Below are 18,168 nucleotides of genomic sequence, written 5' to 3'. Positions count from 1 at the left end.
ACCTCAGGAGGTCATCTAGTTCAACCCCCTGCTCAAAGCAGGACCAATCCCCAACTAAATCATCCCAGCCAGGGCTTTGTCAAGCCGAGCCTTAAAAACTTCGAAGGATGGAGATTCCACCGCTTCCCTAGGTAACTCATTCCAGTGCTTCACCACCCTCCTGGTGAAATAGTGTTTCCTCATATCCAAACAAAACCTCCCCAATGCAACTTGAGACCATTGCTTCTTGTTCGGTCATCTGCCACCACTGAGAACAGCCTAGCTCCATCCTCTTTGGAACCCCCCTTCAGGTAGTTGAAGGCTGCTATCAAATCCCCTCTCACTCTTCTCTTCTGCAGACTAAATAACCCAAGTTCCCTCAGCCTCTCCTTGTAAGTCATGTGCCCCAGCCCTCTAATCATTTTTGTTGCCCCCCCTGGACTCTCTCCCATTTGTCCACATCCCTTCTGTAGTGCGGGGACCAAAATTGGACACAATACTCCAGGTGTGGCCTCACCCGTGCCGAATAGAGGGGAATGATGACATCCCTCGATCTGCTGGCAATGCCCCTACTAATACAGCCCAATATTGCTACAAGTGCTAACAAACCAATCCCTGTATATTTTTTTTCCCATAAAGATGTCTAGTTATAATCACATTGACAAGAAGGGTCTCTGAAATCTCTGCTCATAGAAGACTTGAACCTCCTTGCATTTTCCAGGAGGATACGGTAACTCATTGTTCCAGGGTCACTGGTAACCAAAGTAAACTCTGTTCCATACGTCGCAGGAAATCATTCTTCCTTAATTTCTCTCCGAACTTCACCACTTTAAAGAAAAAGCATGAATAATATTGGATGTGAGGAGAACAGTTTAAAAAACATAGAACTGACCTATTCAGGGAAACATGGTTATTCACTTACTACCACCCTAAATGCCCTGGCCTGAAATCGTCCAAATGCTCCACAGTGATATGGAACAATTCCTTCATTGTGGAAGCATATTTAGATAAAGCAGTGGCTAAAGACCGCAGTGGCCTTCTGAGCAGAAATCCACAAAAGAAATCAAACAAGCTGCTACCAGGTCACCTCTCAACACTTTCATGGAGCAATGCAGGATTGATCTCTGTTCCTCTGCAGCAGATTCTTTGGCAGGAAGGTGCGCCAGGCAGTGATTCCAAAGCAGATTAATACTTCTAATTTTAGGGAAGCGGAAGAACATTTCCCATCTATCTGTCTTCCCTTTCTCTCCCTACTAGCTTTTTCTTAGTACCCACTTGGTTCCAGTTGTCACAGACTAGGGAGAGGTAAAGATCGAGAATGGAAACTTGGTCACCTGATTTCCTTTCTGGGACTGACCCCTCTTCCAATTGGTGTCACCCAAAATACGTTCTCCAGGTTACGATGCAATAGCCTCTGTCCGTAGGGCCCATCTGTAGAGTTCACACAGATAAGAAAGTGGGTGCAGTTCTGTTCATTCTACCAAATCAGACTGTTATGCTGTGATAGAGCTTTGGAAATACTCACCTGAGACGAGGGCAGAAGATCTGTCGTCAAATACTGAAGCCTTATGCACAAATCTGATCTGTATTTGCAGGAAGAGAGGTGCAGTCCAAATATTTTGGTTTGTGGAAGAAGTAAGTTCTATGAAGTAAATCCATCTGGTAAAAAAAAAAACTTCCACAGATTCTTTCTTTTAGTACGAACTAATATCACAGAGTATTATATGGAAAATATTTTTTTTATGTTCTAAAGATAATGGCTTTGTTTTCATTTATCTTCCTGGTTGAGAAGAAAACAGTGTTGATCAGTAAATCTGGTAAATTGTAGTATTATAACCTGTATTGCCAACTTTTGTGATTGTATCATGACTCTAGCAATTTGGCCATGTTCTTGGAAACATGATGAAAGGCTGCCCACTCATGAATTTTCATTTACTCCTATTTCTGTCAATGGGTCTGTAGCCAGCAAGATGGCCACCATTTCCCTACAGTCTATCTGCATGTGAAAGTGAGGCTGCCCTTAATAAAGTTGGCTGCCATTTCCCCTCTTTTTAGTGAGACTGAAGCCATGTTCATGGGCAGAATGATGGCTACTGCATGGTTCAGGGAGCTGGCCAGGATACAGAGACTGTGAGGAACAGCAGAGACACTGTGAAAGATGGATGGGGAGCAGGAGTCAGATTTAGGGTTTTTTGAAAAGGGGGGGGCTAGAAGTGGGTCCACAACAGGGGGAGGCATGGCCGGAGTTGGGAGGGGAGGGGAGGTAGCGGTGGAGAAACAGGAGAGGGAAGGGAGGAGTCGGGGTGGGGTGATGGCAGGTCTCTGGCAGAGAAGTCAGATAGAGAGGAATGTCAGGGAAGGGTTGCCTCTTGCAAAAGGCTAAAACAATCACACATTGTGGCATTATCAGTTATCCAAATGATTGATATAAGTTTAAAGTTCTTTAATACATATATCTGTAACTCATCGACCCTAAAAAGTGTGCAAGTTCCATGTGCAGGTGGGAATGATGATGCATTAATTAGGTCATTGGTTCTCAAACTATGTACCATCCAATCCTCCTTTTATCAAAGGAAATAAACCATGAGTGGAGAGTAAAGACACCACCAGGAAATGGATGGCAGTTTCCTTGTATTAGGGATGAGGAGAGGATAAGAGTAGTCTCCATCTGAGCAGCCAGGGAGAGGCATTTTTGTGTGCACTGAAGACTGATGTTCCAACCTAAAATTATCTCACTCACATTAGTTGAGGAGTAGACAAGACAGACTCAACAATGTGATTTGATGTTTTGTTTTGTTTTTTTTACACCTGAAAAATTGTGATCTCTTGAGTTTGACAAGGCTGTATAACAGTTTTTCATTGTGTCAAGGCATGTCTCAGTTCTTCCACCCTTTATCCGGGTACGGATTCCAGTCTAGACTTACCTCTGTTTTGCTCTTGCTCATTCAGGATTTCCCGTACCTGGGGAAAGATTTTTCTTCAAACATAAAATGTGTTTGTAAAGAAAGAGAGGTGGTTGCTCTGTTATTCCTACATGCTCCACTTTATTGATTACTGCTTCTAACGTTCTGTAACTCTGGTTTAGGTGGAGGATAGATTTAGAAAAACTAATCAGGGGTCCCCTGAAGCACAGTCCAAACAGACGGGCAAAGCGTTGGAGCCACCAGTGCCTTCAAGATCAGAGTCCTTTTCCAATGGAAACTCAGAGCCTGTTCAGCCTGCACTGCAAAGACCGATGGAACCCCAGGTAAAAGCAGAAAATCTTGGAAGGGGTGGAAGAAACCTAGAGGCCCCAGTTCACTTAACTTTAGGTTTGAAGATCTTGGCATATAAAAATACATATTTAAAGTGTATTACTACTTTTCAAAGTGACTTATTGAACGGATTTGCTCTCTGTATATATTCAGAGTCATGCCTGCTTATTTTAGTGATGATCATGTGGGTTTAATTGCTTTTTACTTCTGAGCAGAGACAGCCTACCCAAGAGAGCTAGTTGCATTCTGTCCCTTGGTGTGCACCAGCAGAATGGTTGGCTTCATTCCAGTCAAAGTTAACAGTGAGGTTGCACAGGTCATAATGTGGGCCAAACAGCCTTTAATTACTGGAAATGATGTGCAAGAACGAAATAACCAAGCTTGACTTTTACATCCCTGTAGGAAAACTAACTAGATGCAAGAACAGATGTTTGTCTTGATTGTTCTGTTTCCTAATGAATCTCTAAATTTTGGGAGCCTGTATTTTACAGAGTTTAGAGTATGAATGTACAAATAGATACAGGCTTAAATTTACAAAAAGTCTATATATAAAATTTAAATACATTAATTAAATTAAACTTGGCATGCAACTTATGTATCCATGCAGAAGATAAAATGTTGCCTTTTTTCTTTTGATAAGTCTATACATAATTAATGACAGTGATGACTAAAACTGTCCCTGCTTACCTTGTTGTGACTAACTATTGCAAATGTTTGGAGCAACTGCAAAATCTGATCAGAAGGGAGAGTGGGAGGAATCGTGAAAAAATTTCATCTTCAACTCAGATTTTCCTGGCTGTCAGGGAGACTTCTAGCAGTATTTGATAATCTTGGGTTTGTGTGTGTTACTTTAACCTTAACCATGTCAACTATTTCTGTAGTCCTGCCTTGGACTTGTACTCAGATGAATGTGTCTCTTGCACAGCTGTGTGTAATAAAACAATTCAATAATACACTTATAAAACCGAATAGAGACACTCTCATAAAGCTAAGATTAAATGCTAATTGTTGATTAATGAGTGGGTGAAAACAATGTATCCTAGAGTTATGATCTTATCTGGAAAGGGTTTTCCTCCTAATCTGTTTCAGAAAGCATTTTTCAAACAAATGGCTTAGTGAGCTCGCAATTGAAAAGGGAATAGGGTGGAGCATCAATTTGAGGCTTACAAATAGAACTGCTAATGGACTTTAACTATGGAGTTGCTGCTGTGCATCCATTGTGTGTGTGTTTGTATGTACCGTATGATATATGGTTTATGTATAATATGCATTATAAATAATATGTAACAGTGTATAATATACATATAACACACATAATATATAAATATATATTATGTATGTAATATATATAGAAAAATACTGCAATGACTGTAAAGGAATAAAGGCTTTTGTTTTATGATCGTCCTTCAAAAGTTTTGTGTTGGCTAGTAAATTTAAGACTTTAGTTATAATATAAATCAGAATATATTTAGGTTTGCACATTTGGCAGTATTCCTAACTTATGGATTTCTTCACTTTGATATCTGCTTTCAATTTGTCCATCCAACAGGTGCTGCTATCTAAGACCTGATCAGAGTCCAGTGAAGCCAGAGGAAAAGCTCCTGTTGATTTCATTGGGCTCTGGATCAGGCCCCTAGTGCAGATCTTATGTTTGTTTATTTTCTGGTTACTAGTGTATGTGTATTTGGAGAGCGTACCTCACCAAAATGCATACATGCTGTGTTCTAAGTCTGTTACGTTCTCTGGGCACCTTCCTTGCTTTTTGATTCCACCTCACGCTTACCTTATGCCATAACCAATTTGTCTCTCCCCACCCACTCGCCTTTATTCTGTTAAAAAAGCCAGTTGTACAGAGCGCATTGAATGTTTTATGTTTTGTTTTCTTGTAAGGTACAGTGGTCCCATCTGGCATCTCTCAAGAACAATGTTTCCCCTGTCTCGCGATCCCATTCCTTCAGTGACCCTTCTCCCAAATTTGCACATCACCATCTTCGTTCTCAGGACCCATATCCACCTTCACGCAGTGAAGTGCTAAATCAGAGTTCTGACTCTAAGTCGGAGGTACCTGATCCCACTCAAAAGGCTTGGGCTAGATCAGACAGTGACGAGGTGCCTCCAAGGGTAAGGAGTAGAAAGACAGAAATGTGCTGCTTTTTTTTTTTCCTTTTTTAATTTGAAGAGTGTGATCGTTTACGCACTGGAAAAGCCGGGTCCACAGAATAGTGCCGTTATTGGGGAACATATTTTTGAAGGGAGTTTATACTGTAGATATCTAGTCAATTGTCCCATGATAACATGTTAAAAAAAATGAATTACAAAATCTCTGATGAAAATGACAAATATTTACACACTGTAGCTCTTGCAGAAAAGTGATTTATTATGCAAAGTTAAATAATCATTACAATATTCAGGAAAGAATTTAAAACTTCCCTGGCATGATAGCTTAAAGTTTATTTTCTTCTATTTCTGGTTGGAAAACCAAGCTGTAAACCATGAACTTATTTAAAGTTTAGATGGAACTGAACAAAAAAGAAACATTCAATATTTTTTCCTTTCTGCTTGGGATTTGCTTCTTCTGAACATGTTCTTGCTTCCCACCAGTCTCTGTCTCCTGCTGATCCATTACCAGGCATTCATTTGGTTCCTTTGAGTTTTATTTTCCTAATCCTCATGCTATTTCAGAAAATTGCTTTGTGTGTCCCTTGCTTCAGTCAAAATGCCATATTCTTTTAAAATGTCTCCGTAGTCTGGGGGCAAGGGGCGTGTATGTTTGTGTGGTAGCTATTTAGGTATGTTAGTCTAAACTTTCAGTTCTTTTCAGTATCCAAACAGCCAGCAGCCCCGCTAAAGATTCTTCATTTTTTCTTTTGTTTCGTTTTTTCATTTTGTTCAGTTATACTGACTTTGGCTTAGAATAGTGTTGTTCAAAATGTATTTGCTGTGGCAGGAGAGTCTTAATTTTTCCCCTTTCTCCCTTTATTAATTTTTACTGTTTCTCTTTTCACCCAAGGTACCTGTGAGAACAACGTCCAGGTCTCCCGTCCTATCACGTCGAGATTCTCCACTGCAGGGCAGTGGGCAGCAAAATAATCAAGCAGGGCAAAGAAACTCCACGAGGTTCGTAAGCCTGGATCTCCCTATCTCTCCTGTTTTGTAAGGAAAGTTAATTGGAAGCCAGAGAAAGGATCAGTGGCATTATCTCTCGGATGTGAAGGAAGGAGGAAGTGGACCCATTCTCTCTTAGCAGTTAATGTTGAGTTTCTTTGGCACTAAATAGTTCAACAAACCTTAATGAATTTTCTTCTTGCCTGTGCCTCTTTGAAGGGGCTGTTTGAGTAAGTCTTGCAATATTTTCAGAGTAGTTTTAACATTTAGAAAAAAGGGCCCAGGCAGGCAAGTGCTTGCTATCAGGTATTGTACGTATTGCTGCAAATGGTCCCCTTGTGTTGCAGCGGAAGCTTTTCCCAGGAGCAAGCATGATGCCCAGTAGTAAGCATCTACGGGATCTAGTCCTAAGGGAACCCAGAGGCTTTTCAGCTCTCAAATGTTGTAGTGTTGTATAGCCAGTCCTCAAACAAAAAGAAGCACAAAAAGCAATTAAGCATTGTTTTAATTTCTTTTTTGTGAGTGAAAGTTTGGTTCCTCAGGTATTAAGATGGCTAGTGTGGCTGCTGTGTAGGATGTGAATTGCTGAGAAAGTCCTAAGCACAAGGATTAGTACACTCCTTCTGATCAGTCATTAACGAAATATTGATGAGTAACCAAGCTTGATTTTAAGTTTAAAGTGCGATATCTGAAAGTAAAGTTGACAAATGCACTTTTCTTGAGATAGCAATATAGAGCCTCGTCTGCTATGGGAGAGGGTGGAGAAACTTGTGCCGAGACCTGGCAGCGGCAGTTCCTCGGGCTCAAGTAACTCCAGCTCACAGCCAGGGTCCCATCCTGGATCTCAGAGTGGCTCTGGTGAACGGTTCCGAATGAGATGTAAGTTCTCTTCTCCCCCTGCCCCCCCACCCTTTTTTTAAGGATTTCTAGATTAATCTGTAATGTTTGCATTGTGCAACAGCTAATAATAATAGTAATACGAATGAAGGACAATGAATCTTCACTTAAAAGGAATTTTTAATGTAAAGTATCAGGCTGGGACGTTTTGATCCTCTGTATGTGCCATCCCTTTTCATAGCCCTTGTTTTGAGGGGGTTGTATGTGTAGAAATCTTCAATAATAAGTTTTAGCCTCTTTCTCCAATTCAGACTCAATTACAGTTTTATTCATCAATGTGAGTTCCTTTTCATATACGATCTTTGAACTAACTTTGAACTAACTTCCTTCATATGTATGAGCATCTCGGATACTTTTTGATCATTCATTGCACATCAGCTCTCTCCATGAGTACAAGGATAGACACTTTTTTCCGGAGCCAGATTCATTAGCATTTTAATTATTTTCGCATTTGGGTTTCTTTTTTCCTAATGTCAAGATGTCATGTTTCCTTTTGACTCGAGATCAAATCCTCGATAGTGTTTTTTTAATATTAGAGAGGGTGTCAATGAAAACCTACAAAAATTATATCTGAAAAACAGTTCCAATCCCCCTCTGTAAACATACAGCAAAAATAGAAAAGGTTCACTATAGCTTTTTGAATTGAGCAGGACACTGCTGCTATGTGGTGTGAGAGCATATTCAGCTGTACGGTGTAAGACACTCTATAGGGGTAGCTAAGGGAAAGGAGCTTGGAATGAAATAGTCTGTGGAAACCCCAGAATGCTCAATGTTGCATGCTGTTAACTCCCTAGTATAGATGGGCAAAGCTGCTGTAAGTCATGTTCCTCTTTCCATGTTTTCAGTCACTGGTAAGCTGCAGTGCAAATCACAACTGCTTGTGGTTTTTCCTGTCAGCACGAGAGGTTTGCTCTGGTGGAGGTAAACTTGTGGCTGGCCCCCTAAGGCTGAAATACCCAGTGTAGACAAGGCCTTGTGTTTCTTTTGCTGCAGAAACAAAAAATTCCTAACTTAACAATGACCCCCCTTTTTTGTGTGTTTTTTTTTGGGGGGGGGTCTTGACGCATGTAGCATCATCCAAATCTGAAGGTTCACCGTCTCAACGTCATGAAAATGCAGTAAAAAAACCTGAAGAGAAGAAGGAAGTCTTCAGACCCAACAAGCCTGCTGTAAGCTAAACCTAACTGTTCTGGTTATCTGATTTTTCACTTGATGTTAGATAGGTCCATTACAAATACTTACGTGGTGAACCTAAACATTGTGAGTGAATTAGAGATTCAGTTTGGCAGTTGCATACTATGAAGTGTTAAGCATTTAAATGCATTTTATTTGCTTCTTGAATTATTGTGTTTTTTCATTTTCCTCCTTTCAAACCTCTCCTACCATCCTGTGTACTTTTCATGTGGCTGGACCAATGATGATTCATATGACCCAACCATACTATTGCTGTGCTGAATGGTGCAGGGAGAAGTGGTAAGTGCTTAGCTATTACAATCGAATGTTAACTGCAAAAAAAAAAAAAAAATATATATATATATATATATATATATATGCTGTATTATCATTACATTTTGCGCCTTTGGTAACCAAGAGGTCAGAGTAGATGATTCCAATGGTTCCATCTGAATCAAAATCTATGAATCTGATGTTTGTTCTAATATTGCCATCGCACTCAAATGCCCCAATCAAATGAAGTCCTTTAAAGGAAGATGGTGGCTCCCATCCCATCAGTTTATAAACTATGTGAAATATTTTATACGAATAGTGTTCAGCCGAACAGACAGCTCAGTAAATTTAGGCTGTCTTACAACTTTGCTGCCCAAATTTCTGTGCACTGTAGCCTGTCAATATGCAGAACAGTTGGGGAGGGAAAATGATGGACTCCTTAAAACAATGTATTATAGCGTGTTCATTGCTCTAGCAGTTCTGATGGGAGCAAGAGGGGGCAAAGACCTACATAGTCTTAAATTTCTAGGGTTTTTTTTTTTTTTAAATTTGCCAGTAAAGCACAAAGAAATCAGTAAACCAATTAAAAAAAACTCTGTCGCTGGGAACGATGGAAGTGCAGCAACAAACTGAACAAACTCATTCCCCGTGGCTGTGTTGCTGATACATTGCCTCTCCTCCTCTCCAATCTGCAACCTCACTGTTGCATTTCATATTCTTTTTTCCCCCTTTGTCTCATTCTCATTAGGATTTAACTGCCTTGGCAAAGGAATTGCGAGCTGTAGAGGATGTGCGACCTCCACACAAGGTGACAGACTATTCATCATCCAGTGAAGAGTCGGGGACGACAGACGAGGAGGATGACGATATGGAACAAGAAGGAGCAGATGAATCTACGTCTGGGCCGGAGGATGCCAGAGCTGTGTTAGTTGTTCTCTGTTTTTTTCTGTTTTGTGTGGCTATGGGGAAAAGACCTCAACGTATGTTTCGTTCATTAGCCCTCTTTTACTAAGACAGTATTCAGGAGTCCATCAAAGTACTTAACAGTCAGTTAATGCTCACGTTTCTGAAACACATAGGGTAACATCTTCAAAAATGTTCCTTTTTCAAAAGTGACTCTAGCATTTCAAGTGCCTTTGAAAGTCAACGAGCAAGTGCCTAAATAACTTTTTAAAATAGGACTTAAGCTCCTAAGTCACTTTGGCACCATTTGAAAATTTGATCCTTTAAATCTTAATGTTTGTCTTGTGTTACTAGAAGCCAAATTATGATATTGTGTGTCGTTCCCTTCCCTCATTTGTATTTTATAAATGGTGAAGAATTGTGTTTAGCTATTTTATGATTTATTTGCTTCTTGAAGAAGCTCTTCCTTGATGATTTATGTCAATATTCCACTTTGGATGCCGCTGTAAATGATCTATGACATGCACTTCATACGAATACATGAAGAAAGAGCTAAAAAAGAAATACTATGGGGTTATTTTATCCAAATTATTTCTTGCTTGATGGATAGATCAACTCTGAACCTGAGCAATGGTGAAACAGAGTCAGTGAAAACCATGATTGTCCACGATGATGTGGAGAGTGAACCTGCCATGACACCTTCCAAGGAGGGTACTTTAATCGTCCGACAGGTATTGTATTTCCTTCCGTGCACAATGCTGTTCCTTTACTGTGATCATTAACCCGCTTGTTCATTCACCCATACTGTTTCTACATTATATTTGTTGTCCACGTTATCAAGACACAGATGCAGCATATTTTGGATATGCAGACACTTGATGCATGCAGAGAAAAGAGTAGCCTCCATCCCTTGCTGCTACTGTTTTGCATGCCTTGCAATGACATCCATTATAGCACCATGCAGAGCACCTCAAAGTCTGTGTCAAAAAAGTGATAGAAAAGCTGCAGGTGTGTGAAGAAAGCACTCAGCACAGAAGAACTTAACCTGGTTTTATGTTAAAACCAGATGCTGGATCTCGGAATTAGAAGGGGGTGGGGGGAAAGTGCTCAGTTCTTTTAACTACTTTAAGCCTAAAGTCAGGAACAAACTAACAAAAAAGCCAGGTAGCAAACAATTGGTGCCGGGGGCTGGGAGGGAACGTTACAAGGTGCAGGGCAGTGACTGTGGATGAATCTAGGTTTGTTGTTTGGTTTCTTTCTATTTTGAAATGTTGTATCTTTATGATTGTGAAGATGATGCTTCCTTGTGTATTAAACTAGCTCATCTGTTAATGAGTCTGTCAGCTCCTAGGACTTCCTCAGTAATCACATTCTCGAGTTTTGCAACTGAATGTAATTTTTTTAGTTGAACCCTACGGTTTGCTAATTAAGATTTCATGGTGACTGTTTAAATAGCTAGATTAGGGAATTCACCAGATTTCAAGTTCTTATCAGAACATGACTCAAGCTAGAATTAAATAAAATGATGGGAAACAACAAATACAGAGAGCTTTTCCATGTAGCCATAGTAGAAGCAGCATAGACTTACTGGCACAATTATTCTTCTGGTAAAGGAGCTGGCCTTGCAAGTGAATCAGATTAAGTGAGAGGCTCAATTCTGCTTGCCAGAGGTGCAGTATTTACTGAGTTCTGGAAGCTCAGCACACTTCTAACCCAGGCATCAAGGCATAGAATATCGGTACATTTTAAAAAAAAAAAAAAAAAAAAGAGAAAGAGCGAGAGAGTAGATACAGCTGATAGGGATGAAAGCCTTAAGCAGCACTTGAGCAAGACAAGTGTGCCTGTTTTTTCTACAGAGTACAGTTGACACAAAGCGTGCCAGCCATCATGAGAGCAATGGCTTTGCCGGTCGCATTCACCTCTTGCCAGATCTCTTACAGCAAAGCCATTCCTCCTCCACTTCTTCCACCTCCTCCTCCCCATCCTCCAGCCAGCCGACACCCATCATGTCCCCACAGACACCCCAGGACAAGCTAACTACTAATGAGGTATGTCTTGCACCACAGCTGGCTGCTTTCTTAGGGTTATTCCAGTATTGCCTAATAGCTAGTTTGCAGAGGAACTCTAGCCAATCTTCCCCTGCTTTTTTCTGTCACTTTTCTCCCTCCCCCAAAATAACACATTTCAGTTCTGTGTGAAAAGCCCTTAACTCTAGATCAGTTTTACCCCAAACTTGCTAGTTTACTATTTTTGCTTTCTACAGTGAGTCATTAATTGCATGGCTTTTGTTTAAATTAAACTTGATTACCATATATTCAGACAAGTTTTTTTTGTTTTGTTTTGTTTGAAATTTCTGTATTTTGGGAACAGGCTAGTTGCAAGGAATCTGCCGGGGTTTTAAAAAATAATTAAATCAAACCTGGTAATTTTGTCTTGATGATACCATAAAAAAGGAGCAAATAACTAGGCATGTGAAAGTAACTCACTTGTGCAAACTACCAGCACAGGATAGGAAGCTGATTCCAGCCTCACTGAAGGATTTTACTCTTTGAAATTGCCACATGGGGTTGTTGAGCATTTGAGGAAAGCTAGGTTGTTTGGGGTATTAGCTGTTTGGAATAGTGTACTGCAGGAGATCTTCAGGTTTTTAAGGTCTAGCTGTGCTGTGAAAAATGACTCCTGCTTATTCTCCAAGTCTGCTGTCTATCTCTAGTTGGAGTCCTATCTGAGGACTTCACTGTTCCAGAATTTTACTCCTGTTATCTTTGCTGGCTCTGCAGTGCTAAGAGGGACTATGTTTCATTCTTCTAAACCAACAACAGAATTGTTCATTAAATACCAGTTATATAGTCAATCCTTGTACTTTTGCGACTCTTTGAAGGTGATGGGGATGCACTGGTGTGAATGAATTTGTCCTGCACATCCTGTAACGCTGGTGGCGAGGAATGAGAAGGAAAGCACCCAGCATGACTTTCAGTTTCCAGGTTGAACAGGCAGGCCTGGCATTTAGAGAAAACATCTTTAGACTTGTAAACAAGTATGCTGTAGAGTCAACTAGCCACTATAAATGTGCAACAACATGCTGCTGCTTCTCAGAATAGAAGTGAACTTTAAACACACAGGTGCTTTGACATCGGTGCCAGGCTGAGGTATTCCCTGTACAGTTACCAAAGAATCTGAGTTAATGGTGATGCACAATTTTCACAATAGGATGAAAAACGCTTGTGAAACGTATTGAACCATGTGACGGCAAGCATTCATTTTGTCACAGAAGTTCAGTCTGTGTAATGCTTGTCATTCTTCATTTTCAGCTGTGCTTCACTAGTCTTTAACTTTGTAAAAATATACTCTGACAGGTTACATAGACCAGTTCAGTGATTCAAGGATATACCTGTTCATTACTTTGCTCTAAGCAACAAATAAGCAGGGTTCAATCAATTTAGCGCAAACTGAGTTTTGATAAGGAGACTCTGGCAGTTGTTTGTGGTGGCATTGAAGTTATTAGTAATGTGGTTGAAAATATTTTGCTTTGCAGAAAAGTTCAGTATGATTAAGCCCAATACAGTGGACGCTCACTAGAACGCGGGATTTGGGATCCATGCATGGGGACCGCCTTAAAATGAATTGCAATTAAAGTAATTAAATTTGGGATCCATGACCACGTTATATGCGAATTCGTGCTATATAGACGCGCATTCTAGCGAGGGTCCGGTGTAATTGTATTTGGTGAGGAAGGTGGAGGTTTAGAGGGGACAGAGGCTTTAGGCTGGTTAACAGTGAGGAAGCTCCTCCAATCTTGTTTGCAAAGGCATAAAACAAGCTGAGCAGAGACACATTCCTTTTGTCCACAGTAATTTTTACATGTACAGAGAAAAACACTCGTACTTTTTGATTGTTTTTTATTTGTGCCATTTTGCTTTAATGTGCAATGTTATCACTATAACACTTAACTCACTAAACTGGCAAGGATTTTTCAGTCATTCCATCTCCACTTTTAACAGTTCATTGTTTCACTTGTCTTTCTACCTTTTTTGTGTTTAGAATACAAAACTAAATAAAGCACCAGTGCTTTTATCAACTACATATTCATAGCTTCATATCACTGTTTACTGAACCTTTCACACTAATGAGCCCCTTGTTTGATACAGGTGTAATATTTGCTATGTGAAATGATGGTGGAAGAAACTGCTGGAGCTTTCTGGCAAGAGGTTCAGTTTTAAAAAACAAAAGTAGAGAATTAACATGAAGTACTAGACACTGAAATTTCATTAATCATAGAAGTGAATGCCTGATCCCAGATTATTTAGATTTTGTTGCTCAAACTAAGAGATCAAATTCCATAACATATTAAACAAGCTCATTTCAGGAGATGCGTAACAAATAGAAGTATGTAGGGGGCAATTCACAAATAGAAAATAAAAATATGGAACGAAGTAGAGCTAGCTTCTAATAACTTCATAAGTACCGTACATATTTTAACCGGTGATAAGGAGACATTCCCTTACTTTTTTGCCTGTTGTAGTGACCATTCCTCAAACATCTCCTTTAAAATCTGAGATTATAGGAGTAAAGAACACACTGACTACATGTAGTGGTAATGTGTGAAATGTGCATCTATGGTGCCTGCCGTATGTATATAGGAAGTATAGAAGGTTGGGGGTGGGTGGGAAAGGGCTTCAGAAAAGCAGTAAAATTCTGTAGTGACTTAGAAATGTTCATTGTTATCGTCACTTTTTGTTGTCATTTATATTAATAAAGTTGAAATTTACATTGCAGACTCAGTCCGCTAGTAACACACTCCAGAAACACAAATCTTCCTCCTCCTTTACACCTTTTATAGACCCCAGATTACTTCAGATTTCTCCATCTAGTGGGACAACTGTGACTTCTGTGGGTAAGTAATGTAGATGCAAGAAGACAGCCGAAAAAAAAAAAGGGGGTTCAGTGACTTGAGTTGCTCTTTAAAGTAGTTTAGAATGTTTCCATCATGCTTGTTACTTGATTTGCACGGGATTGCATAGTTTATTTCCTTTTTCCATTTACATTTCTTTCAAAAAAAAAGACTTGCTTAATATTGTCAGTTACTGATCTTGGTTATTTAATAGAAAGTATATGGTAAATATTTGGCACTTAGGAGATAGTATTTCATTTACTTCTTTTTTTTTTTTTTTCCCCCAGTGGGATTTTCTAGTGAAGCCATGAGGTCAGAGGCAATAAGGCAAGATCCCACCAGGAAAGGATCAGTTGTCAATGTGAATCCTACTAATACACGACCACAAAGTGACACCCCAGAGATTCGCAAATACAAGAAGAGATTCAATTCTGAGATTTTGTGTGCTGCCTTATGGGGTAATGTATATCTGCATCCCTCCCTTCCCGCCTCTCCTTCCCTTATTTCTTTGTTTTTCTTTGTCATTTACTCAGAGAGAGTTCATAAAATCAATCAAAGTGCATGAAGAGTGAGAGGGATTTGTAGTGCACCAATTATCCAGTGTCGAAATAAGCCATAGATTACAACACAAGGAGGGATGGAAAGTTGTCTCTTACAACTTCTTGGTGTATATGAAAATACAGCAGTATAAGCTTAATGACCTAGAAATGGGGTCTAGACTGTTCATAAATTCATTTAAGGAGCAAGGAAAAATAAGTATCTGATATTTTGGAATATCTACATAGTAATCAAAGCTCAGTCTGATGTCATCACAGTGAGATCTGGTTACTATTGTGCTTATGATGTGGCTATTCTGAGGTCTGGCTTGATGGCAAGTTCTGACTGGTATAGTCTCAGAACTGAATAATAATCATTCAGAATTTTGTCAGCCAATTGGGATGTTCTTGTCAACTTTTTAAACCTCTTTTTAGTATATGTCTGCAGCTTTTGTGGGCATTTTGTGTCAGTACAAGGTTGTTAGGTTAATAATACATTCATATTTGATTTTGCTTCTCAGAATTCTTGCTGACAAATCAAAGGGCTTGATTAGAACAAATTTCATGTTATAACTTCTATATTAGTGATCTCATATCAGTTTAGTTGGAATCACATAATTACCTGGGGAGAATAGGGCAAGTAACTAGGAAACTTCTTCTCTTTGAGACTATGGGCCACATTCTCTTCCAAGCTCTGCTCCGTGCATTTGGGATTAGGCTCATGGGGTGCCAATGTGCCATTTACAGTTATGGCTCTTAGTTATCTTATGCCAGAGAAGGATTGGTCCGATGCCCATTTCCTATCTTGATATGCCTCCTACACCCAGGATGGTTTTGTAGAGGAGTCATTTCCACTGGCTTTACAGCAGCAGAAAAATTGCCTGTGCCATGAGAATTCAACACTGGCCACACGCATTGCCAGAATCCTGCCCTTTTGATACTGATATCTGTTTTAACGGTTTAAAACAAAAACACTAAACAGTTGTAAATGTTGAAAAAGCTGGAGGAGAAAGAGTTGGTCCTTCCCCAAAGTCACATGATTAGTAGATTAAGCATGGGGCTGCTGTCATAGTTTCATTTACATAGCACTTTACCAGTTATGGTGTGTAGGCAGTGATAAGCTGCCAAAATCTTAACAACCGGGGAGGGGCCGCCCCGGCCAGGACTCCCCCGGGACTCCTGCCCCATCTAACCCCCCACGTTCCTTGACGCCGCCCCCGGGACCCCTGCCCTATCCATCTCCTTCCCCTGTCCCCTGACTGCCCCCAGAACCGGGCAGGAGGCTCTTGTGGGCCAATGAACTGGGTGCCCACCCTGCCCCTAAGAGCCAGAGGGACCTGCCAGGGGGCGAGGTGGGGAGTCCCAGAGGTGCTTACCTGGGGCGGCTCCCAGGAAGCATCCGGCAGGTCCCTCTGGCTCCTAGGGGCAGGGGAGCGTAGCTGGGGGGGAGCAGCCACTCCCCCCACTGATCACATCAAAAATGGCGCCTTAGGCGCCGACTTCCTGGGTGCTCTGGGGCTGGAGCACCCATAAGGAAAATTTGGGGGTTGCAGAGCCCCCACCAACAGCTTCCCGTTCCACGCCTGGCCCCAACTCACCTCCGCTCCGCATCCCTGGGCCTGAGCAGGAAGCCGCCACCTGCTTCTCTGCCCTCCCAGGCTTCCTGCGGGAACACTAATTTGTGGGAAGCTGGGCGGGGAGGGGGAGGAAGAGGAGAAGCAGAGCGGGGCGGTACTTCAGGGGAGGAGGCGGAGCGGAGGTGAGCCTGCTTCTCAGCCCTCCCAGGCTTCCTGCGCGAACAGGTGATTCGCGGGAAGCCGGGGGGGGGGGGGGGAGAAGGAGAGTGGGGCAGCGCGTTCAGGGGAGGAGACGGAGTGGAGGTGAGCTGGGGCCAGGCGCAGGACGGGGAGCTGCCGGTGGGTGCTCTGTACCCATCAAATTTTCCCGGTGGGTGCTCCAGAGCTGGAGCACCCACGGAGTCGGCGCTTAAGGCGCCACTTTTGACCGGTTGTTAAATTTAGAAGCCCTTTTAGAACTGGTTGTCCCTTGCTAGTTCTAGCAAACCGTTGTGAACCGGTTCCAGCTCACCACTCTGTGTAGATAAATATTGTTCGCTATTTTTACAGGGGGTGCTCAGAGAAGTAAAGTGACTTGCTCAAAGTTTTTTATATATATAAATATATAAAAGCTAGGTTCAAAATCTAGGTCTCTTGGTTCTATACTTGCCCCACTAAATCACAGTTGTCCACAAGCAAGTCTCTTAGCCTTCATATGACCATTTCTCCATCTGTGAAATAGTGGGCAATGATATTTACTATACAGGAGGTCTGAAAACATGTGTGATTTAAGATGCTGGAAGGTAGATATGTTGTTCTCCTTCTGTGTATGAGGAAATTGGTTCAGCAAAGCTGTCTTACTGCAATTTTTCAAACCTGGGTGTCTGAATTTAGTGAAAGTCCTGCAGATACTCAGAACACTTGAAAATTAAGACAATTAGGTGCCTAAAAATGGGTTTAGGTGTGATCGTTTGAGGTAGTTGATCTAAACAACTTGCCTGGAAAGCACAATCGTCCAGATAGACATAAAAACAACGAGGAGTCCGGTGACACCTTAAAGACTAACAGATTTATTTGGGCATAAGCTTTCGTGGGTAAAAAACCCACTTCTTCACATGCATGGAGTGAAAATTACAGATGCAGGCATAAATATACTGATACATGAAGAGAAGGGCTAGATAGACATAAGAGACCTGGATTCTAATCTTGGCTCTGACACCACCTAGCTTCATCTGTTTCACTTTACATCTCTAGACTAGTTTTGCTATCTATAAAGCAAGGATAATTATATTTACCTTCTTCATGATTACATGTTTATAAAGTGTTATATTCAAAAATAGGAGTATGGCCAGTTATCATCAAATGTGTGTTGCAGGGAAGAGGGGAGGGATGGGAGTAGGAATGGGGGTTGAAGCAATTCCTGCCCAGTATTCATTCTATGAAGCTATGTGTGTTTGGGGAGCTGTTGCCATTCCAACACCTCTTCATCAATCAGCTTTATCAAAGTTCACCAGTGTCAGTTTTTGCCCAAATGTGGGCTTAATATTTTTACGTGCTTTTGTGTAAATAATTTTCAGTCCAAATTTATAACTTTGTGCAAA

General features: G+C 41.0%; 1 protein-coding gene across 1 annotated transcript in view; it reads left to right on the top strand.

The window, feature by feature from the left end:
- MAP4K4 (mitogen-activated protein kinase kinase kinase kinase 4) overlaps positions 1-18,168 on the top strand; it is a 233,415-nt gene that overhangs the window by 189,154 nt on the left and 26,093 nt on the right. Inside the window, 11 exon segments of the mRNA XM_077807105.1 lie at positions 3,065-3,226; positions 5,124-5,354; positions 6,244-6,350; positions 7,066-7,217; positions 8,307-8,404; positions 8,700-8,708; positions 9,430-9,605; positions 10,195-10,315; positions 11,441-11,632; positions 14,361-14,478; positions 14,763-14,933. Of these exon segments, the coding sequence (XP_077663231.1) occupies positions 3,065-3,226; positions 5,124-5,354; positions 6,244-6,350; positions 7,066-7,217; positions 8,307-8,404; positions 8,700-8,708; positions 9,430-9,605; positions 10,195-10,315; positions 11,441-11,632; positions 14,361-14,478; positions 14,763-14,933 (1,537 nt within the window).

This window comes from Eretmochelys imbricata, chromosome 1 (genome assembly GCF_965152235.1).
Source record: "Eretmochelys imbricata isolate rEreImb1 chromosome 1, rEreImb1.hap1, whole genome shotgun sequence".
Taxonomy (NCBI): Eukaryota; Metazoa; Chordata; order Testudines; family Cheloniidae; genus Eretmochelys; species Eretmochelys imbricata.
The sequence above is the reverse complement of the archived record's forward strand: the minus strand, read 5'-3'. Positions and strand labels throughout refer to the sequence as shown.